The 23,378-nt window shown below is 42.5% G+C and overlaps 1 protein-coding gene across 4 annotated transcripts in view; it reads right to left on the reverse strand.

Moving 5' to 3' along the window:
- The window catches only part of RAB3B (RAB3B, member RAS oncogene family), a 75,502-nt gene that overhangs the window by 42,586 nt on the left and 9,538 nt on the right, over positions 1-23,378 (reverse strand). For 3 of the 4 annotated variants that reach the window (XM_019837002.3, XM_045035817.1, XM_045035816.1), the window contains exons 2-3: positions 14,493-14,594; positions 14,119-14,346 (exon numbers count right to left, since the gene is read on the reverse strand). In XM_019837002.3, coding sequence (XP_019692561.1) covers positions 14,119-14,346 — 228 coding nt within the window. In that variant the 5' untranslated portion in view covers positions 14,493-14,594. The remainder of the gene's footprint in view (positions 1-14,118; positions 14,347-14,492; positions 14,595-23,378) is intronic. The other variant, XM_011284992.3, reaches the window with a different exon arrangement.

A 23,378-nucleotide genomic window follows, 5' to 3' on the forward strand; every position in this document is an offset into this window, starting at 1 on the left:
TGAATTATACCTCAATTTTTAAAATATGTTATTAAATATAACATGAACTGGATCCTGGAACAGTAAAAAGACATTATTTGAAAACTAGTGAAATTCAGATAAAGTCTATAGTTTGGTTAATAATATTGTACTAATTTTAATTTCTTAGTTTTGACAAATGCACCATGGTAATGTAAGATGTTAATATTAGGGAAACTGGGTGAAGGATATATGAGAACTCTCTGTACTCTCATTGCAAATTTTCTATAAATCTAAAATTATCCAAAAATAAAGTTGATTTTAAGAATGTTAGCCAGATCACGTAATTCCTCTGCTCAAAACCCTCCCATCTCATTCTGAGTAAAACCAAAAGCCTTTTCTTAATTTTTTTTTTAACATTTATTTATTTTTGAGAGACAGAGTGAGCAGAGGAGGGGCAGAGAGAGAGGGAGACACAGAATCCAAAGCAGGCTCCAGGCTGCGAGCTGTCAGCACAAAGCCCGATGCGGGGCTCAAACTCACAAACCGTGAGATCATGACCTGAGCCAAAGTCGGACGCTCAACCGACTGAGCCACCCAGGCGCCCCTACCTTTTCTTAATTTTTTAAGGAATCTTCATATGGTCCATAGTGGCTGCACCTACATTCTCACCAACAGTACACAAGGTTAGAACAGTGAACAAGTGAAACAACGGTTCTGATTTCCCCACATCCTTGCCAACACTTGTGTTTTGTTTTGTTTTTAAATAGCCATCCTAACATGTGAGGTAATATCTAATGGTCTTGATTTGCATTTCCTTGATGATTAGTAATGCTGAGCGTTTTTCATATATCTGTTGGCCCATTTGTAGGTCTTCTTTGGAGAAATGTCTTTTCAAGTTCTCTGATAGAACTGCCATATAATCCAGCAATCCTACTTCTGGGTATGTACCCAAAAGAACTGAAATCAGAATCTCAGGGATATCTGTAAACCCATGTTCACTGCAGCAGTATTCACAGTAACAAGATATGGAAACAACCCAACTATCTATTGATAGATGAAGGGATAAAGAAAATGTGGTATACACATATGATGGAATATTATTCAGCCTTTGAAAAAAGGAAATTTTGCCATTTGCAATAACATGGATGAACTTGGAGGGCATTATGCTAAGTGAAATAGGCCAATCACAGAAAGATAAATACTGCATGATTCTATTTATATGACATATCTAAAGTAGTAAAATTCATAGAAGCAGAGAATAGAACAGTGGTTTCCAGGGACTATGGGGAGGGAAAAATGGGGAATTATGTAATTGGTATAAAGTTTCAGTGATATAAGATGAATAAGTTCCAGAGATCTGCTGTACAGCATAGTGCCTATAATTAACAACACTATATTATGCACTTAAAATTTTATTAAAAGGGTAAATCTCACCAAAAAAAAAAAAAAAAAAGATTTGGGGAAGAGGACACAAGAAAACTTTTAGATGTGATAAATATGTCTATCATCTTGATTATGGTGATGGTTTCACATATGTTTGCATATGTCCAAATTAATCAAGTGGCATACATTAAATATGTACAGGTTGTTTTGTGTACCAATTATACATCAATAAAGCTGTTTTTATTTTATTTATTTATTTTTTCAACGTTTATTTATTTTTGGGACAGAGAGAGACAGAGCATGAACAGGGGAGGGGCAGAGAGAGAGGGAGACACAGAATCGGAAACAGGCTCCAGGCTCTGAGCCATCAGCCCAGAGCCTGACACGGGGCTCGAACTCACGGACCGCGAGATCGTGACCTGGCTGAAGTCGGACGCTTAACCGACTGCACCACCCAGGCGCCCCAATAAAGCTGTTTTTAAAAACCGCAAAGTCCAGAGGCACCTGGGTACTCAATCAGTTAAGCGTCTGACTTTTTTTTTTTTTTTTTTTATGTTTTATTTATTTTTGAGACAGAGAGCACAAGCAGGGGAAGGGGCCGAGAGAGGGAGACAGAGGATCTGAAGCAGGCTCTGTGCCAATAGCAGTAAGCCCTATGTGGGGCTCCAACTCACAAACTGTGAGATCATGACCTGAGCCAAAGTTGGATGCTCAACGACTGAGTCACCCAGGTGATCCAACTCCCTGGCTCTTGATTTTGGCTTAGGTCATGATCTCACAGTTCATGAGTCTGAGCCCCCCATGGGGCACTGCACTCACAGTGTGGAGCCTGCTTAGGATTCTCTCTTTCCCTCTCTTTCTGCCCCTCCTTGGCCCACATTCTCTCTCTGCCCCACCCTCTATCTCAAGAATAAATTAATTAATTAAAAAAAAAACCTCCAAAGTCCAGTTATGAAATAAATAAGCTATGAGAATAAAGAACACAGCATAGGGAATATGGTCAGTGATATTACACAGACAATAGCTACCCTTGTGGTGAGCACAGCATAATGCATGGAGAAGTTGAATCACTATGTTGCACACCAGAAATTAATACAACATTGAGGATAAGTTATATTCAAATAAAATTTTTTTTCACTTTTTTGAATGTTTATTTATTTTGAGAAATTTTAAATAACACTGCACTTCCCAGTGTGGAGTTTCCTCAAAAAAATTAAAAATAGAACTACCCTAGGACCCAGCAATAGCACTACTTGGAATTTAACCGAAGGATACAGGAGTGCTGATTCATAGGGGCACTTGTATCCCAATGTTTATAGCAGCACTTTCAACAATAGCTAAATCATGAAAAGAGCCCAAATGTCCATCAACTGATGAATGGATAAAGAAGATATGGTTTATATATACAATGGACTACAACTTGGCAATGAGAAAGAATGAAATCCTGCCATTTGCAACAATGTGGATGGAACTGGAAGGTATTCTGCTAAGTGAAATAAGTCAGTCAGAGAAAGACAGGTTATCATATGTTTTCACTCATATGTGGAACTTGAGGCACTTGACAGAAGACCATGGGGGAAGGGAAGGGGAAAAAATAGTTTCAAACAGAAAGGGAGGCAAACCCATAAGAGACTCTTAAATACAGAGAACAAACCGAGGGTTGATACGGGGGTGGGGTGGGAGGGGAAACTAGGTGATGGGCATTGAGGAGGGCACTTGTTGGGATGAGCACTGGGTGTTGTATGTAAACAATGAATGACAGGAATCTATCCCCAAAACCAAGAATACACTCTATACAATATATGTTAGCTAACTTGACAATAAATTATATTAAACATTTTTAAACATATAAATAAACAAACAAATAAATAACACTCCACTTCAAGGGCACCTGGGTGGCTCAGTCAGTTAAGCGTCTGACTTTGTTTCAGGATATGATCTCGTGGTTCGTGAATTCAAGCCCCACATCAGGCTCTGTGCTGACAGCTCAGAGCCTGGAGCCTGCTTTGGATTCTGTGTCTCCCTCTCTCTCTGCCCCTCCTCTGCTCACACTCTGTCTCTCTCTCTCTCAAAAATAAATAAATAAATATTTTAAAAATGTTTAAAAATAACACTCCACTTCCTATATCCCTTTTCCTGCCATATTTTTCCCCAGAACACATCATCATAGCATATACTGTATATTTTGCTTGTTTACTGCCAGTCTTCCCCCTTAAATCTAGGGAAATGTGGGATAGGGGATTCTGTCTGTTACTTTTACTGCTGTATCTGTAGCACCTAGAACTATGCTTGGTGTGTACAATGTAAATATTGTAAGGAGGGAATGGCTACACCACATGGCAATTGAGGCAGAGGCAGGAGCTGTGACTTACATATGGGAGAAGTCCAGTCACCTCACTGGAAAAACACTGTACAAAGTACACTACAAATCATGCCCTCCTCTAATGTCAATCCCCTTGCTTGGGATGTCTCCATCACAACCTTCCTTCTTTCCCCATCCTATAGTGGTCCCCTTGCTGCTTTCCTCCCAGAAGTCTTTCTTACCCACTCTTACTGAACTCTTTCCCTTAAACTTCCATTAAATTTATTCAGTACCACATATTTTAGTTTTTTATGGCTTTCTAAATTGTTCTATCCCCCGAGCTAAACTGCATGTGCCATCAGGCACAGCTCTGTCAAAGAGATCAGCCACCAACCACTGCAGACTCAGCTCAGGACTCAGAGAAAGAATTCAGATGGATGTTCATCAAATCCTAAAAGATGCAGAGTCCAGCTCAGATAACATCCAGACTTTAGTGCCACAAATCAATCCCTGAGAGTACCAGAATAATAATAACAAAAACTACCAATTAATGATCACTTACTACATGCTAAGCATTATCTTATTTCATTCTCTCAACAACACTATGTAGTTGTTACTAAAATTATCCTTATTTCAAAAAGAAGAAAGAGAAACACAAGGAGGAAAGGGGACATGAACAAGGTAACAGTCGCAGAAATGGGTTTGGAGCATGGACCTGGCTCACTCTAAAGTCTCTGCTCCTAAGGACATGCTGCATTGCTTCCTGAACATGCAAATCGTTTCAGGGAATGTCAGAACATTGCCTCTGAGTCAAAAACCGGGGTCAGCCTGGACCACAGACCTAGAAGAATGAGACAGATAGCTCTGCCTCTGAGGATGTTATTATCTGCTAGACCTGACTTTCATTACAATAAGGCCACCTCCTCAATGAACCCTTCCCTGATGCTGTCAAGCTGAGAGGGAGCACTCCCTCTCTGAACTCCCTTAAAACTTTCTGTACCTCTCAAGGCATCATTCATGTCTACAACATCATTGATAATTTGTATGCGTATTATATCCGTCTTACTGCACTGAGTGCCCCTTAGAGGTAGAGTGCCCCTTAGAGGTATATGCCTACCACAGCCAGGCATATAACAGGTCCCTAAAAGTGATCATGCTTTTGCAAATAAATGTGTTTCCTTTTGCTTGATAAGATCTTCCCCAGCATTAACCTGAAAAACTCTGACTCATTTGCTAAGACCCAGCTCAAGTGTCCCCTCTTCGTGAAGCCTAAAATAACTTCCCCATGCAGAGGTAGCAGCTCCTTTCCCTTTCCTGGCACTTTCTTCACTCCTTTATTATATCATTCATATTGTATCATAGCTGTGTATTTGCCCTCTTATGACAGTGCCTGGCACGTAATAGGTACAGGTTTATTGAATGAATGAGTATGCAAATGGCTTGTAGGTATTTACTTTCCACCCACACCAGTTTGAGTAGAGGTAAAGGGGCGGTAGCCTTAAAGAACACAGACCCCCTGGAATAGCCAGTCAGGACTTCTGGTTAATTTATTTACAAGTTGCAAAGGCAGATGAGGCCTGCAATTCTGGTTTGACTTCCCATAGTCTTTGTTGTGATTTAAAAAATCAGATTAAACCTCTCTAGCAGCTGGTTCCTACACGCTTTGGGAGGTGAGTGTCAACATATCTCTGCAGCCACACCAGGAAACTTGCTGCCTATAAAAATCAATTCTGATTATCATAAGAGCTAAGCATGAGATGTTGTACTCAGAACTGTCTCCAGATTCCTGGAGCAACAGGGCCCTGTCAGAGCCCTAGTGTTCCTGTTCGGCCTCCAGCCTCTTCTATGCTGCCCGTCAGTCTCTCTATGCTCAGGTGGACAGACTTCACCTTCCTGAAGTGTAGGAAGAGCACTGAAATGTGTTAGGAAACCTTGCTGCAGCCCCTTAGTAAAGTCTGTATCTCTATGGACCTTAGCCTCATGTCTAAAATGAGAGACTAAGGTGTGATAAGCTCTGAGCTCACAGGCTTATTGGGACCTAACAATGTGACAGGCATTCTCAGTGGGCAGTGTAAGCCTAAGACATAAACAGTGCCTGTTTCAGGCAGCTAGCAGCAGGGACTAACATCAGAGGAGAGAGAACTTAAGTTAGAGTCTCGAAGGATAGGGAGCATTTATATTAGATCTTTTCCGTGGGTTGTTTTGTTTTGTTTTGTTTTTGCCTCTATCACTTTTATTTATTTGTTTGTTTGTTTGTTTGTTTTTGGTGTGGGGGGTTTAGGTTTTGGGGTTTGTCTGTTTAGTTTTTGTTTAAATTCCAGTTAATTTACAGTATAATATTAGCTTCAGGTGTATAATAGATCTTTTCCATGTTATTAATAGATGCTGTGGTAGTCAGAACAATTGCATCCCAAAAGATACTCACATCTTAATTCCAAGAACGTGTGAATATGTTACCTGGCATGGCAAAAAGGGCTTCATAAATGGGATTAAATTAAGGTTTTGAGGTGGGAGATTATCCTGATTATTCATGTGAGCCCAAGATCATGAAAGAGTCCTTATAAGAGAAAAACAGGAAGGTCAGAGAGAGAGAGAGAGAGAGAGAGAGACAGAGAGAGACAGAGAGAGAGAGAGAGAGAGAGAGATTGAAAGATACTGCATTGCTGGCTTTGAAAATGGAGGAAGGGACCCCAAGCAAAGGAACACAAGTGGCCTCCAGAAGCTGAAAACTGCAAATTAATGGATTCTCCGCTAGAGCTGCCAGAAGGAATGCCCACCTGCAAACACTTCAATTTTTTTTAAGTTTACTTACTTGAGAGAGAGAGAGAGGCAGGGAGAGGCAGAGAGAGAGAGGGAAAGAGAGAGAATCCAAGCAGCCTCCCCATTGTCAGCACAGAGCCCAATGCAAGGCTCAAACTCATGAACCATAAGATCATGACCTGAGTGGAAATCAAGAGTCACTCAACCAACTGAGCCACCCAGGCGCCTCCAACACTTCAATTTTTAACCCAGTGACACCAATTTTGAACTTCTGACCTCTAGAACTATAAGATAATAAATTGTGTTGTTTTAAACCACTAGATTTATGGTAATTTATGGTAATTGCTGCCCAATCTCATATAATCCATTATTATATATTCTTAAATTCTTAGAAAAAGTCAATCTCTCCTGATGTCCTAGTTTGTTTCCCTTAACCAGAACAAGAGAACTATGCTACTCATTTCACTTTTGGAGCTCACAGGTAAATCCAATCGCACGAGTTTCTGGAGAGCACAGGATGTGTCTCTTCATATTAATTTCTCTATCACCAGTGTAAGCCACAGTAAATATTTGTTAAAAAACTACTTGGGGCGCCTGGGTGACTCAGTCGGTTAAGCAGGGGACTTCGGCTCAGGTCATGATCTCGCGGTCGGTGAGTTCGAGCCCCGCGTCGGGCTCTGGGCTGATGGCTCAGAGCCTGGAGCCTGCTTCCGATTCCGTGTTTCCCTCTCTCTCTGCCCCTCCCCCGTTCATGCTGTGTCTCTCTCCGTCTCAAAAATAAATAAACGTTAAAAAAAATTTTTTTTAATAAAAAAAAAAACTACTTAAGGGGCACCTGGGTGGCTCAGTCGGTTAAGTGTCCGACTTCAGATCAGGTCGTGATCTCACGGTTCATGAGTTGGAGCCCCGCATCAGGCTCTGTGCTGACAGCTCAGAGCCTGGAGCCTGCTTCAGATTCTGTGTCTCCTTCTCTCTCTGTTCCTTACCTGCTCACACTCTGTCTCTCTGTCTCTCAAAAATAACTAAAGATTGAAAAAAAAATTTTTTTTAAAGACTACTTAAGATCCACAATCCTTCTTAGTCTAGGCTTCTGGTATAATTATATTTCCCCATATTCCTAAACCCCATTCCATTTATTGTTATCTTACTGGTTCCAAGATATAAGTTTTTTGCATTCCCAGATTTAATATTCACTACTTTTAATATTTACAAGTGACTCCAAAATCATGTGGTAACCTGTTATCTTACTGGTTCCAAGATATAAGTTTTTTGCCTTCCCAGATTTAATATTCACTACTTTTAATATTTACAAGTGACTCCAAAATCATGTGGTAACCTAAATTTCATTGAGGTGGCTGTGTGGGAATAAGGCAGTTGGCTAGTGAGTAAACCTAGCTGACTCCCAACAGCCCTGTCTCAACTAGTCTTACTTTTTCAGCTCCTGGTTACATAGGAAGTGAATCGTGTAACTGTGAAATTCAGGATTCCCAGGAAATCTGTTAAGACTCCTCCTATTTTTCCTGGCTTTCATTATTGTACTCAACCTCCTTTTGGAGTGAATGCTTACTTCCATCTATCTCCTTAATACAAAAAGAGCTGTTGGAGGAGGCACCCTCCTTTCCTCCATGAGAAAGACTGAACAGGGACATAGAGGCATCTACTATCATCCTAAGTGGGATGCTTTAGGTCTGAAGCATTAGTAAGTCTGGGCCACATGGACTTTGACCTTGGGTGTGCACTGCATGAGCAGATTGCAGCTAGCTCCCCATGTTGGCCTGTGATTGGGTTTCTACATCTATCCGACTCCAGAGTGAAGTATTAGCAAGCTCCACTTCCCTGAGGACTTGGGCCATGTGCTTCATCCTAGCTTTTATCAGTAGTAAGGCTGTCACATTACTCCCCATCTCTCTGACTCCTGCATCTATCTCTCACTTGCTTCCAAACTTAAATGGGGAGGAAAATGAATATCATTTCTTGATCACCCAGGAACCTTAATAAATACTACTGTTTGTTGAGTGTTTCCCCCATGCCAGGCAATATGTTGGTGCTTTATACACTTCACTACTACCACAACAAAGAAATAGAATAATGGAAGTACACACAAGGGCCTTAGTAACTGAGGGCTTCAGAGGAATGAGTTGCGGAGAAAGAAAGATGATAGGAAACAGTGATACCACAAGAGGCCCAGGAGTAAGGATAGTGGCCTATAAATCCTTCACAAGACAGAGTTCTTAAAACAGCCAACAGAAGAATGTTGGACAGGCCAGCCAGTATATTCCCCAATCTTTATACAAGTAATCCCAAACACGCGAGGTACTCCTATCTTTAAACCTTTCTGGACATTCAGGTCACCCAAAGCCTCACTGGTGGATGTAAGCAGGAGATACTATCTTTCCACAATGGAGACCCCTGCCACCATGTCCCCTAACAGAGACAGTTCTGAAGTGAACTGGTATGGTGAAGGTCATCAATTAAGCTAGCCTTTTAAATTGTGAATAGAGGGGCGCCTGGGTGGCTCAGTCAGTTAGGCATCCAACTTTGGCTCGGGCCCATGATCTCACAGTTCGTGAGTTCAGGCCCCATGTTGCGCTCTGTACTCATAGCTCAGAGCCTGCTTCAGATTCTGTGTCTCCCTCTCTCTCTGCTCCCACCCCCCCCCCCATGCCACTCGCAGTCTGTCTCTCTCAAAAATAAAAATAAAACATTAAAGAAATTTAAATTGTGACTAGAATTTGACCCTGAAGTCCAGCTGCAAGCCCAGGGATGAGATTAAAGTCACAGTTCAGCGATTCCAGAGTTCGGAGTCCCAGTGCCTGGGTTTGAAACAAGTCTATTCTTTTCCTTCAGGGTCCTTACCACAGATAAAATTATGTATTTTTTATTCATGTATTTAGTATTTATCTCCCCTCCTAGAGGGTAAACTCCATGTAAGTAGGAAGGGTGTTTCCCCATAGCTAGTATAATGCCTGGCATAGAGTGAGCACCAGGTAAATATCTACTGAATGAATTAAAGAATGAAGTTTAAGTTTGGCTCTACACAAGTAACTTCACATCTCTGACTTAAACACCAATTCTTTTAAGGCGATCAATACTTCCCTGGGTCAGAGGGCAGGTGGGAAAGATACAAAGAATGATTGAAAGCATATACAAGAAGAATTCACATAGCGGACAATATCCATAATCCTCTGATCTCCTCAAAGCTTCATAGTTCTCTTTAGGCTCTCCTTTGCATTTCCTCACTTGATCTTCACAACAACTCATGAGGCATGAAGAACAAGGATTATTTTCTCCGTTTGATAGTTAGGGAAGGCCCATGGAGGAGAAGGGTCACTCCAGCTCACATGACTGGAGGGCAGAGCCAGGACTGGAACCCAGGACTCCAGAGTCCTAGGTCAGCTGAGTTCTCCCACACACACCCAGATTCTTCCCTTGACCAGCACCAGATCCAACAGTCCCTGCAATGGGCTCAAAATGGAAGTAGTGGAAGGCCCTCTCCTGCTCATCTCTTCCCACAGGCCTCCAGTGGTTGCTTGGCAACCAGCACCAAGCAGTAAATGGCCTCTAGTCAGTCTGTTGCTGTGGAGTTACCTAATCTCTCTCCCTTCACACCTGTGCATGCTCTCACTCTCTATTAATGAGACTTCTCCCCTACCCCCACCTCCCCAGTAAGATTCTCATCTCTGATCCACAATAATTAACCTCTCATGAAACAGAGGGGTCTCTTAGGGACCTATGTATTCAGGGGCCCCAGGGAACAAAGCACTACCAATACCTTCATCATCCAACATCCTCCAGAGATGATAGAAACTCTTTCTGCGAATGGTCCTGCTCAGCAATGCTCATAACCTCCTCTTCCTCCCTGTCCACCTTCCACCCTGACAATGGCTTTCTGAAATCCCCTGAGAGATCAAATTGACCAGAGAAATTTAACTGAACATTTCAGACAGTGCTAGTGATGTTCCAGCACTCCTGGAACCATGGGTGGAAAATCTGGCAAGGAACCCAGTCACACTTTGCATTTATATCAGGAACAGAGAGAAAAAGGAACCTAACATTTATTGTGTTCCTAACATGTGCTAGGCACAATACTATGTTATCGCATGTAGCACCCCCCGTCAACAAACCTGTGAGCCTTTTACAGTTGAGGATATTATCTATTCATAGAAATAGAGTGACTTACCAAAGCTCACATAATTAAAAAAAAAAAAATCACAGAACTTTTGTTTACAGAAGTAAATATATGTAAGCAGATATATATAAGCAGATATGTGTTCCTCCTTCTTCCTAAACAATTAATTGATCATCGAATTCTGTAAATTCTAGTCCTAAATCTCTCTCCTCATTTCCATCCCTTTGGTCACTTTGTCGCTGTCATGATATTATGTTCCAAATGTCTGCATTCTCCTAAAATTCATAGGTTGGAGTCCTAACCCCCCAGTGTGGCTATATTTGGAGATGAGGATTCTAAGTTAGTGATTAAGGTTAATTGAGACCATAAGCGGGGGGCGGGGTGGCTGATTTGATAGGATTAGTGTCCTTATAAGAAGAGACACCAGAGAGCTCCCTCACTCTCCATATATAAGCACCAAGGAAAGGCCATGTGGGCACGCAGCTAGAAGGCAGCTATCTGCAACACAAGGGAAGAGTTCTTGTCAAACATCAACCTTGCTAGCACCTTGATCTTGAACTTCCAGCCTCTAGAACTAGAAGAAAATAAATTTCTATTGTTTAAGCTGTCCAGTCTGTGGTATTTTGTTACAGTAGCCCAAGCAGACTAATACACTTAATTCAGGCCCTTATAACTTACCTGAACCACTGGTTTCTTTGCCTTATTTCCATCCTTTCTCCAAACTGAAAGAAGGGATTTTTCTAGAATGCAAATCTGACCTTATTAAAACCCTTCTATGGTTCCCCATGGTCTGGTAATGGTCTCCAAATTTATACCCTTTAAGTAAGGCCATGTGAACAATGTGAGCACATACCCACAATATTTGTATATTTATTTAGATTACACATACATATAGATCTATATCTGTACACAAAAGATGTTAAAACTCATAAAAATGACAAATATTTAAATCTTTACATTTTAATGTATTTATGAACAGTAAACTTTTTCTCTGCTATAGAAAGGCACATATGCACACACGCACAAAATCTCTTTGCTAATTTTTTTTTTTTTAGCAAAAGCAATGTGATTGACTATGTCAGATCTAATTAGATCATCATTGATTTTACCTCAAAACATGGCTGACAATGAACTTATGCTGGGAGTCTGAGAAACATCAGTTCAGCCATTTTCCATGCTCACTTGGGCTCACTATAATTAGTATAGTCTTCAGGCAGAGGTTTCTTCACAGGACTCTTTTAAAGCCACATATCCATTGTGAGGGTTTATTTAGTTAAAATTAGGTAGTATAATCAATAAATCCACTTAACCAGGGACAGAGAAACTGCAAAAGTTCACAATGTACTGAACATAAATGAAGGACTGAGGGAGCCACCACTGCCAAATCCCTTAGAAGGGCAGACTGTCTTCTCCTACCTGAAGATTTTTTGAGTGTAGGATATGTGATCACGTGATGTGGAGATCAAATGAAGACATCTGTGTCAATCCATATAGGAAATATGAGTAAACCTTTATCTTATGTTTATAGATTAAAAAAAAAAAACAAACTCCTAATAGTTTCTTCAGGTCTCTAAAGAATCGTCAGGTATGTAAACTCCGGCCCATGATAAGAAACTTCTGTTTGCTGTGCAAGGTCTCCCTTACCCTCAAGCCACTGCCTAACAGCCTCTCCAGCAAATTTCCCTCTTAGCACCCCTCCCTGCTCTTCACAGCCTTGTTCCAGTTCCCCTGTATTGCTCACCACCCCCCAATATCCTGTGCTTTCACTTCTCTGTGCATTGGCTGCCAAGAGGATGTCAGATTACACAAGTGGAAGCAGTTGGCACATAATAGGTACTTAATAAATGCTTATTGATTCTCACCATAAGACAGTTAAACCAAATGGTAGTTAAACCAAAGTGGTTCTTCAATTTTAGCCTGCCTCAAAACCACCTGGAAGGCTTGTTATAATTAATACACATTGTTAGGCCATAGCTCAAAGTGTCTCATTTAAGTAGGTCTGAGGAGGGGCCTGAGAATTTGCATTTCTAATAAATTCCCAGGTAATGCTGATGCTGATGACCTGAAGACCACACTTCTAGAACCAATGAACTGAGTGGTCTTTGTAGCTTCTCATATTTCTAATAACTCACAATTCCTCAGTGATTTTAATAAAGACTAAATGAACAAAATAAACTTTTATCTCTATATAAATTAATACTTAACATTATCATAAATGGAAATAAGGGCTCTATAAGACCTAACATGCACAGTGTAGAGAAAAGAGCACAAAACTTGGAATCAGAAGGCCTCAATTGGAATCCCACTTTGCAATTGTGTGGTTGACTTAAGGCAAGTTAATTACTGAGTCTGACTTTTTTTCTTCTGTAAAATAGGAGTGAATTAAAATAATATCTGTCCCTTGGGGTTAATCAGAAGATAATAACATATGGAGATAATTTATAAAAAGAAAAGTACTGTATATAGCCAATAAGATATGTGCACAATGTATCAGGTTGAATGGAGAGATCATAAACAACACATGCTTTGAATACTAAAAATCACTAATTTTCAAAATATCTAATCCTGGCAATAATTCATTATTGAAAAGCATATGATCTACATTTTGCTATATCATCTCAAAGATGTATATATTTTATTAGTACCACTGGTAAATACCAATAATAGTAGCTGTGGTGGTCCCCAATGATCCTCACCTCCCAGGATTCATACCCTTATGTAATTTCCTCCTACACTGAATCAGTGACCAAAAGATACTCTAAGGCTAAGTAACAAAAGACATTGTCACTTCCTCTCTGCTTTCTTGGATCTTTCCTCCTGGGGGAAGCCAGATGCCATGCCATGAAGGCACTTACACAACTCCATGGAGAGAACCACATGGGAAAGAACTAAGGCCTCCTGCTAATAGCCAATACCTGATACATGAGTAAGCCACTTTGGAATGGGATCCTCTAGCCCCATTCAAGCCTTCAGATGACAACCCAAGCCAATATCTGACTGCAACCTCATAAGAGGCAACAAGACAGAAACCAAGCCACCCCCAAATGTTTCATCCACAGAAACTGTGTAATAATTAATTACTGTTATTTTAAGCCATCAAGTTTTGAAGTGATTTATTACACAGTAATAGATTATGGACACAGGAGCTAACATTTACAGTGCATTTACTGCATTCCACGAAGTATGCTAAGCACCAACAGCCCTATGATGTCGATGCTACACCCCCAAAGAGGAAAGGGTGGCCTAGAGAAGATAAATATTTAGTCGAGATTCCGTAACTAATAAGTGGCAGAACTGGAAGTTGAATCCAAATTTCTAACCCCAAAGCCCAAATTCTTGGTCACTCATTTGTATAGGCAGGATAAAGCCTCTTAGAAAGTTAAGCAGCAGAAACAACTGAGGCCCCAGAAGCGAGCAAACTTCTATCAAAGCAGCAAGGGGCAGTCCAGGGGCCAGGCCTTCAACAGCACTGGTGCTTGATGCCATAAGACCCAGAAGTTCCAGACTGGCCTGCCTCCCAGCTCTTGTACTAGCAGACCAATCACCCCCCAAGACAATCCTGCGCAAGATGCTCAGGACTCACCCAGATCTGCAGCTTCACTCGCTTCTCATGGCGGTAGACTGTCTTCACCTTGAAGTCGATGCCCACAGTGCTGACAAAGGCTGGGGTAAAGGTGTCATCGGCATAGCGGAAGAGGAAGGAGGTTTTGCCAACACTGCTGTTGCCAATAATGAGCAGTTTGAACATGTAGTCAAAATTCTGGTCAGAAGCATCTTTGACTCCGGCTTTACCATCAGTCACAGAAGCCATCTATAGGAAAGACCTGTGGTCACTCAGGAGGAACACACCTCCAGTGTCACCAATCTTTAATGGTTACTCCACCATTCACATACACTCTCTCCACCCAAGCATCACTGAAGAAACACACACACCATAGAATCACCCCAGTACTTCACCTGCTCCAAATGTTGTCTCAGGACTGGGGTGGAACCCGGTTCCTCCCATTCATTCTTTCAGCAAATATTTACTGAGCACGTTGCTCTGGGTCAAGCCTTGTGCTGGGTATGGGGAATACAAATATGAATCAGACATGGTGCTATAACCTCTGAGTGGCCACAGATTAGAGTAGAAAAGCATGTAAACACAGGGTAACAAGGCAGTAGATAAGTGATAGGACAGAGGGAAGGCTTGGCCCAGGAAGCCCACAAGAAACATCTAACATCTAACCCAACCTAGAGGCATGGTGGTCAGGAAGAGTCTCTTGTAGGAGGCAACTCCTGAGCTGAGTTTTGAAAAGAAAAAGTCAAAACAGTAAATATATGAATATTTCAGGAAAGGCCCAGCATGGGGCTATCATTCCCCTGTTTCAAAAACTTTCAAAGGGGCACCTGGGTGGCTCAGTCAGCTGAGCGTCCGACTTCGGCTCAGGTCATAATCTCACAGTTCGTGAGTTGGAGTCCCATGTCATGCTCTGTGCTGACAGCTCAGAGCCTGGAGCCTGCTTCGGATTCTGTGTCTCCCTCTCTCTCTGCCCCTAACCTGCTCACGCTCTGTCTCTCCCTCTCTCTCAAAAATAAATAAACATTAAAAAAATTTTTTTAAAACTTTCATGGCTCCCCACAACTCTAAAAATCAAGCCCAAAGAACCAACTTACCAAAAAATAAACTTGATCTTCTAGGCTTTCTCTCTACCAACCACTGCCACTTTTATACCAAATTACACACTTTACTCTAAGCCATGTTATTTCTTGCTTTATCCCTTTAGACATGTATTCTTTCTGTTTATAAGACTCTTAATAAACTCCTACTCATCCTTATAGATCCAAATGAAATCTCACCTTCCGTTGTGCATGATAAAGGCACGCACTCCTGCTTCTATGCCCCCAGACCACACTAACAGCACTGGTGTCATTTAGAAACTGTTTACTATTCCAGCTCCTCCTTTAGACCAAGCATCTTGGACTTAATGTACTTCATTTCTGCATCTCTAGCTTCTAGCATAAGTACTCGTACATAATCAGCACTCAGTAAATGTGTGCTGGATTCATAAAAGTCACTCATCACTCTGGGACTCAATCTCATCATCTGGAAAATGGAGAGGACAATTTCTGCCCTGCTTTGCCTACAGGGCTGTTATAGGACCCAAATGAGATAACACTAAGGAAGACCTTAATAAACTGATAAAGCCCTCACAGCTGTGAACATAAGTTATTATTATTCCAAATCCTTTAAAGCCCAGATCCTTTGTTTATTTATTTGTTCATTTGCTCACTCATCCATATACTCATCAGCAAGTATTTATTTACGTGCCAGGCCTTCCCTGAGACCCCAGCTCCCTCACACCTGCCACCATCCTCTCTTTTCCTAGAACACTTTGGATCTGAACCCCATAATCCAGCACTTGGTCCCATAGTCTTATTGGAATAAGTAAGTACCCTACTTCTCTACCTGCAGTCACCCCTTATGCTCCGCACTGGGTTCTTGGGCAGGCTGTATAAGCGGTCAAAGGAGGGTGGGAACACAGCCCTAACATGAGATAATGTCCAGGGTGCCACTCTCTTTGGGAATTCCTGGTTTTGTTCTTCAAAGGAAAAGAAAGAGAGTTTGGCTGGTGGGTTTAAGTCTATGGGCCTCTCAGGTGAGCTGTAAGGACAAGGAACTGACAAACGTGAAGGTTTAAAGCTCTCTTGAAGAAAGGTCAAAGAAATATATGGGATTATTAGCAGTCCTTTAAAATTTTTTTTAATGTTTATTTATTTTTGCCAGACAGAGACAGAATGTGAGCAGGGTAGAGGCAGAGAGAGACAGACAGACAGACAGACAGACAGACAGACAGACAGACAGACAGAATCCGAAGCAGGCTCCAGGCTCCAAGCTGTCAGCACAGAGCCAGGTGTGGGGCTCGAATTCACGAATTCATGACCTGAGCCGAAATTGGATGCCTAACCGATTAAGCCACCCAGGTGCCCCTGATAGCAGCCCTTTAATAATACTTTCTTAAATATGCCACCACTAGCCTCTGGTGGCCTCTGTTCTTCCTTCCTCTTTTCTCCCAGCTCTCAAGCCCTTATCTGAGACCCTTGGCCCCACTCCCATAATCAATCTGCCCCAGATCAACACTCACTAGTGGGTGTGGAACGTGCCCAGGACACCTGGAGCATTTACACGGAAGAAGAAAGTGAGATTAGAGGGGAGGATGCCATTGCTTGCTTAAACTGTCTCATAGCCCAGCTTTTCAGCTTTTCATGGTACCAGATGGAGAGCCTGTTTCCAGAATTGGCAATTCAAAGGAATTATGCTTCTTTTCCTACCTAAAACAAGGGAAGCAACCACAACAACCTCACACCATCCTCCACTCTGCTGCCAGTCATTATTGTTTGTTTACAAGACAGAATTTTTGCTTTGAAAGTATAAATTCACTATAAAAAATTAGAAAAGAACACAAGAGGGGTGCCTGAGCGGTTCAGTTAAGCGTCTGACTCTTGATTTCATTCAGCTCAGGTCATGATCTCATGATTTGTAAGTTCGAGCCCCAAGTCAGGCTCTGTACTTGCAGCACAGAGCCTGCTTGGGATTCTCTCTCTCTTCCTCTCTCTCTGCTCCTTCCCAGCTCATGCTTGCACTCTCTCAAAATAAATAAATATATAAATGAAAAGAAAAAAGAAAAGAACACAAGAGTGTAAAACAGAAGGTTTTACATTGTAAGATACCCCATCTACTCAGAAACAGCCATCATTAACAGTTAAGTGTATTCTCTCCCTTAATTTCTTTATTCTTTTCTTTCTTTCTTTTTTAGAGAGAGAGAGAGAGTGCACATGAGTGGGGCAGAGGGGAAGAGGGAGGGAGAGAGGGAGGGAGAGAGAGAGAGAAAGAGAGGGAATCTTAAGCAGGCTCCACGTTCAGCACAAAGGCCTAGATCCTCTGTGGGCTAGATCCCACGACCCAGGGATCATTATCTGAGCCAAAATTAAAAGTCAGACACTCAACTGACTAAGCCACCCAAGTGCCCTTGCCTTTTTTTCCTCCGTTGCTTTCTTATGCAACAAAGTACCATCTGTTTTTAAATTATATCTTATTATTTGTTGATTTTAAAGGTAATACGGGCAGACAGCCTCTCCTTTGCTGTCCTGCCTACCTCTCCCTTGCAGTGTATTCAATAAACTTCTATCTCCTTTAATAAACAAACAAACAAATAAATAAATGGTAATACATATGTTGAAAATAATTCAAACTTTTACTATTTGCAAGCATTATCTTATCACCATCTGTAGTTGGCATTATTTTAATTTTTACTTAAAAAAGAAATAATATGTAAAGGTTTATAGTGCTTTCCACTCCGACTTCCAGTCTCTGGTCCTCTCCTCAAAGGCAAACATGTTACCAATTTATGCACCCTTCAGAGATAGTTTTTGTATATATAAACATAGAAATCTATTTATACTTTTTATCTATATATAAATGACAGCATACCATATATCCTTGTTTGTAACTTCTATGTATATTTCACTTAACATTATATCATAAATATTTTTTCTGAGACTTCTATTTTTTCATTTTTTTTCAAAAACTAACAGCCACAATAGTTTATTTACAATTGAGACCTTTAAAACTTTTCAGAAATATCATTTCAATTGACTACATTGTATTCCATCTTATGGATGTGTCATATGACCAATTCTTTAATATTGTACCTTTACTTTTCTATTCTTAATTATTATAAATTAAATCAAAGTGGTCATGTATTTACATAAATATGTGTTCAGTTTTCTATTACTTCCTTAAGAAAGATCCCTAAAAATGGGACTGCTGGTCAAAGAGTAACTTTACCGAAACACAGATTTGATCCTTACTTCAATTGCAAGTCCTCTACCTTATTTTATTCTCTAAACCTGGGAGATAAAATTGGAAGAGGAGAGATTATAATTCCTATTTAATCAAGAAAGAAACTGAGAACCAGAAATTGAGGATTTGCTCAGGCGTTACAATTAACAGTTGAGACTAGACCTAGTACTGTGCATTATTATAGGGAGTTCAAAATCCCTGCTCTATTTATTGTTCAGCTGAATTTTTGGGTGAGTCGTACTGCCTCTCTAACCCACAACATTTTTACTTTACAATAGAGAAAATACTCTCTCTTCACAGAGTTGTGGTACATATGGAATAAGCAGTTGCCATATGTAATTAATCTAGCATAGTTTCTTGGCCTATGAGAGATACTCAATAAACATTATTTTACTGGCCCCTTTAATTCACTTCCATAGTCAGATCTTGTTCAACTGCCCTCTCCCTAACTGGGCTACATTATTGGAGTTTGTTTTACAATTAGCTGTCTGCTTCTTCTTCTGGATTCATCTGAGTTTTATCTATCCTTACAGCCTGGCAACACTGGACCTAAAGCAAATCTTTAGGGTATGCTACTCCTTAATTATTATTATTATTATTATTATTATTATTATTATTTTAAATATACATTGTTTTTCTTTTTTTTTTAACGTTTATTTATTTTTGAGACAGAGAGAGACAGAGCACGAACAGGGGAGGGGCTGAGAGAGAAGGAGACAGAATCCGAAACAGGCTCCAGGCTCTGAGCCGTCAGCACAGAGCCCGACGCGGGGCTCGAACTCACGGACCGGGACCGTGAGATCATGACCTGAGCCGAAGTCGGATGCTTAACCAACCGAACCACCCAGGTGCCCCTATTATTATTATTATTATTTAATGTTTATTTTTGAGAGAGAGAGAGACGGAGCACGAAAGGGGGAGGGGCAGAGAGAGAGGAAGACACAGATTCTGAAGCAGGCTCCAGGCTCTGAGCCGTCAGCATAGAGCCCAATATGGGGCTTGAACTCACCAACCATGAGATCAGAACCTGAGCCAAAGTCAAATGCTTAACTGACTGAGCCACCCAGGCACCCTATGTTACTCCTTTCAATAAACATTTACTGAGCATTTGCCATGTGCCAGACTATTAATGTAAAAGTCATATTATTGGTCTTCGTTTTTTCTGAGGCAGCTGTTTACACACTTAGATTTTTGGAATAAGAAGAGATTTGGGTGTGGCAGATTTACCATAACAAAAACCCTGACTCCTGGTCCCAACTTTCCCATAACTCAATGTATGAACTTGGGCAAGTCACTTAAACTCTGAGCCTCATTATCCTCATCTATGATATGAAAATATTACCTACCTCAGAAAGCTGCTGTGAATTTTAAATAAGAGAATGCATATAAATGTGCATCATACACTGTGTTGAGAAAAACACATGGGGCCTCCTGGAGAATCAGCGGGAAAAGTGCCTGCCTTTATGAGCTATGCCTGCCACAAGGAGTGAGACAAGACTAAAAACTAGTTTCGATTCCTGATATGATCCACTTCCCTTCATTGCACAGGTAAAAAGAACAAATAATAAAAATAAAATGAGGCTCTATAAAGACAAGTGATTTGTCCAAGGTCACACAGCAAGTCAGTTGGAGTATCATGACTAAACCTTCTGTTATTTAATGACTCCCAGATTAGATGAGGCTTAGGGAAATTAAAAACTTCAGTAACTTTAGCGTGAGTAAAGAAGCATCTCCAGCGCCCTGCAGCTCTTTCCTAGCGCTTGCCATACTGTACTATCAACATCTGTTTATGTGCACACAGCACAGCATTCCCAGTAGGTGGTGTGAGAATAGGGAGAGGCAGAGGGCAGAGAGGTTCAGTTGCAAGGCACATTCAGATGGAAGCCCCCAAGGAGATCTTTTCAGAAAGGTGGCAGGGGCTACTTAGACAGTTGGAAGGGAGGCAAAAAGCATCCCAGCAGGCAACCGCCTGAGGCAGATATGAGCAGACAGGTCACTCACTGCACAGCAGGGAGTGCAGAACGCATTTGTGAGATAAGCATCAATCAGATCTTCCTGTCTTTTGTGACAGTCACATAAATGATAGAGTTGGGTAGCTCACTGTCTCCATGACAAGCAATAAAGATGAAGGTCCAGGGACCATCTGGGAAGGCATCTCTAGTCCCAAGCTGGGGGAAAGAAGGAAATGGCCCCTGCAAGGATTGGTATGAAAAACAAGGCTTTCGGTCTGATAGGCAGCAAAAATAAGCACCCACGGGAGAAGCCAACTTCAGCTAGGAAAGAGGGGAGAGAGGAGGAGAAAGCCCTAAAATCCAGCAAGAGATCAATTCATTACATGTAATGAACAAGTGATCGGATGAACTTCTCTTTTGGTGGAAAGAGCACAAGATTGTGTCTGAGACACCTGGGTTGAGCTCTGGCTCTCTCAGCGCTTGTAAAACCTTAGGCAGATCAATGTTCTCACCTATAAAATGAGTTAATAAAAGACTTCCTGGCAAATTGTTATAAGAATTAAAACTACTATATGGGAGAGTGCTTTATAAACCCCTTAGTTTTTTTTTTTTTTTTTTTGTCTGCTTCATATTTTCTTCTACCAAGTCATCTTAGGTAGTGGAAGTAGCTTGGGGTTCCAAACCAAACAAACTAGATTCTGTTTCCAGGTCTGTCATTTATTAGCTCTGAGACCCTGGCAAGAAATTTTACATAACTAGGACACAGTTTCCTCATTTGTAAAACAAGCATCATTGGGAAAATTATAGTCAATGTTGGTAAAGCATCTAGGTAATATGTGACACATAGCTGGTGCTCAATAAATGTGACTCCATCTTCTCATTGGGAACATTTAGTGAGAATAGAAAGGGAGTTGGGCAAATGTGGACTTCATCCTATTATATCCAGCCTCCTCCCTAAAGCCAAACTCTACTAACTTTTCTAATTCAACCTTTCTTTAGACCATTCCCCAATGCAGCACCACCAGCCCAGCCTAGGCCACCTATTCGCTGTTTCTCCAGGTCTCTCAGAGCCACAAAAACAGTATCATAATAGCTACCATGTACTGAGCACCTACTAAATGCCAGGCACTCTATTAAGTGCTTTCAATGCAATCTATCTTGCACAGAATATAGGCACACCTGCATAATATTAGTGGCCTCTCTCTTTTGTACAGTGCTTTATAGCTTATGAAGCTCTTTTCACCCATGTTATATTCGCTTCTCACAATTCTTGCCTGGGGTGTGGGGTGGTAGTGGTAAGTGAATTGAGGCACGAGCACCAGCACAGGTCAATTGTTCACTGAATCAATATTCACTGAACACCTACTGTGTACCACACCTGTACTGTACTCTAGAGGGAGGGAGAGGAACCATAGGAGTTCTGAGTTTAGGGAGGGAAATCCTTCAAAACATCCTCTATAGGTTACTGGTATCTCTCTTCACAACATATTCCTTAAGAAACTGGAGATTCATTTAGTGGACTGGAGATCATGTTAGAGTTTGGGCTTTTCCCACAGTGTTTCCTCTGACAGAAACACATTGTTCTCCACTGCTAGCTAAATTCTTCATTACCAGAAAGGTTTCCCTTACCCATCGTCTTCTAGCAAGATGTCTCCCCTGGCAAACACAGGGCCAGGACTTCCCCACTACCATAGCCAGGGCTTTTCATGGCATTCCATGATTTTTCTCCCTTTATAGGCACAGAACATGTGGTCATCCACCTGTACACACACACTCCTTTTACCCTCCCCCACCCCTTTCTATCTGGATTCCAGAAAGTTGGGATGGAGGCCCTGTCTTTCTCCCACCCCCCTCCACACTTGCATTAGCTTCCAGAGGCTGCCATCCTGCCATCCCTGAAGTCCCCTCCCACATTTGGACTCTGGAACAGAGGGAGCCAGTGGATGAATTTTTCTTTCCAAAATTATCTTCTTGTCTGTGATCCCAGATGTCGGTGTAACAAAGTTCAGTGACTGCGCCCCCTCCTCAGCCTTCTTGAGTAGCTGAGACACAGCTAGCACCTGGGTGCCTGTGGACTCCACTACGGGCCACATCATCGTTTCACCCTCACACCACAACCCACACCTGGCTTCCTCTCCAGCCTGACCCAGCACACCCAGCACTGCCCTAACCTTCCCAAGGCTCTCAAACAGTTCCTCCACTCCCAGCCGCCAGACCCCTGCTCTATTCCAGTGCCTCTCCACCCGCCACCCCTAGCCAGAACTCAGGCGCCCACTGCCCATATCCAAGGCCACTGCCCTCTCCCTCCACCAGCTCCCCGCACCCTTCTTCTGCAGTCCGGGTAGATCCAGCCTTGCCTCCCACCTTCCCATTCTTCCAGGATTCCCGCCTCCGAGCCCCACCCCCCAGTCCCCACTCACGGTTATGCCCCGTGGCCACACAAGGCTGGCCTCTGGCTCCGCATCCTTTTCGCTCCCAGGTCTCCACTCACATCCCCTCGTGCTCTTCCCCTCTCCCCGACCAGCACCCCCCCTTTGCCCAGCGCCCCTTCCCTTCATCCCCTCACTCCTCTCCAGCTCACAGCGACCCCTGCGGATCCCGTCCCCTGCCCTTAGCTCTCCACCTCCAGCCACCCCCTTGCCCTAGCTGTCCTCAATGCCCTCGCTTCAGCTCCCGCTTCATGCTCCTCGGCTGCCTGGCACCCTCTTCCCGCACTGCCCCTCAGTCCCTCCTTACATCTCCCCTCCCCCAACGCTCCGCGTTTTCCCCCAGAGAGCCCCTACTGCGCTCCAGTGGCCGCTAGTCCTTTCCCACCTCCTGCCGCCCCCTGCCCTCGGAGCTCCCCTCCCCGCCCTCACGGTCTGGTAGACTCCCCCCCACCCTCAGCGCCGCTCCCGAAGCTACGCGCCTCCCTCCCGGCCGTGGCGCCCCCTCCTCAGCGGCCTCCCCCAGCCCCTTCTCCTCGGCGTCCCCTCTGCTGCCCTGCACTCGTTAGCGCCCGCCCGGTGTCGCCAGCGCCCCTAGCCCGGGTCGGTCCCACATCCTCCC

This window comes from Felis catus, chromosome C1, assembly GCF_018350175.1.
Source record: "Felis catus isolate Fca126 chromosome C1, F.catus_Fca126_mat1.0, whole genome shotgun sequence".
NCBI classification, from domain to species: domain Eukaryota; kingdom Metazoa; phylum Chordata; class Mammalia; order Carnivora; family Felidae; genus Felis; species Felis catus.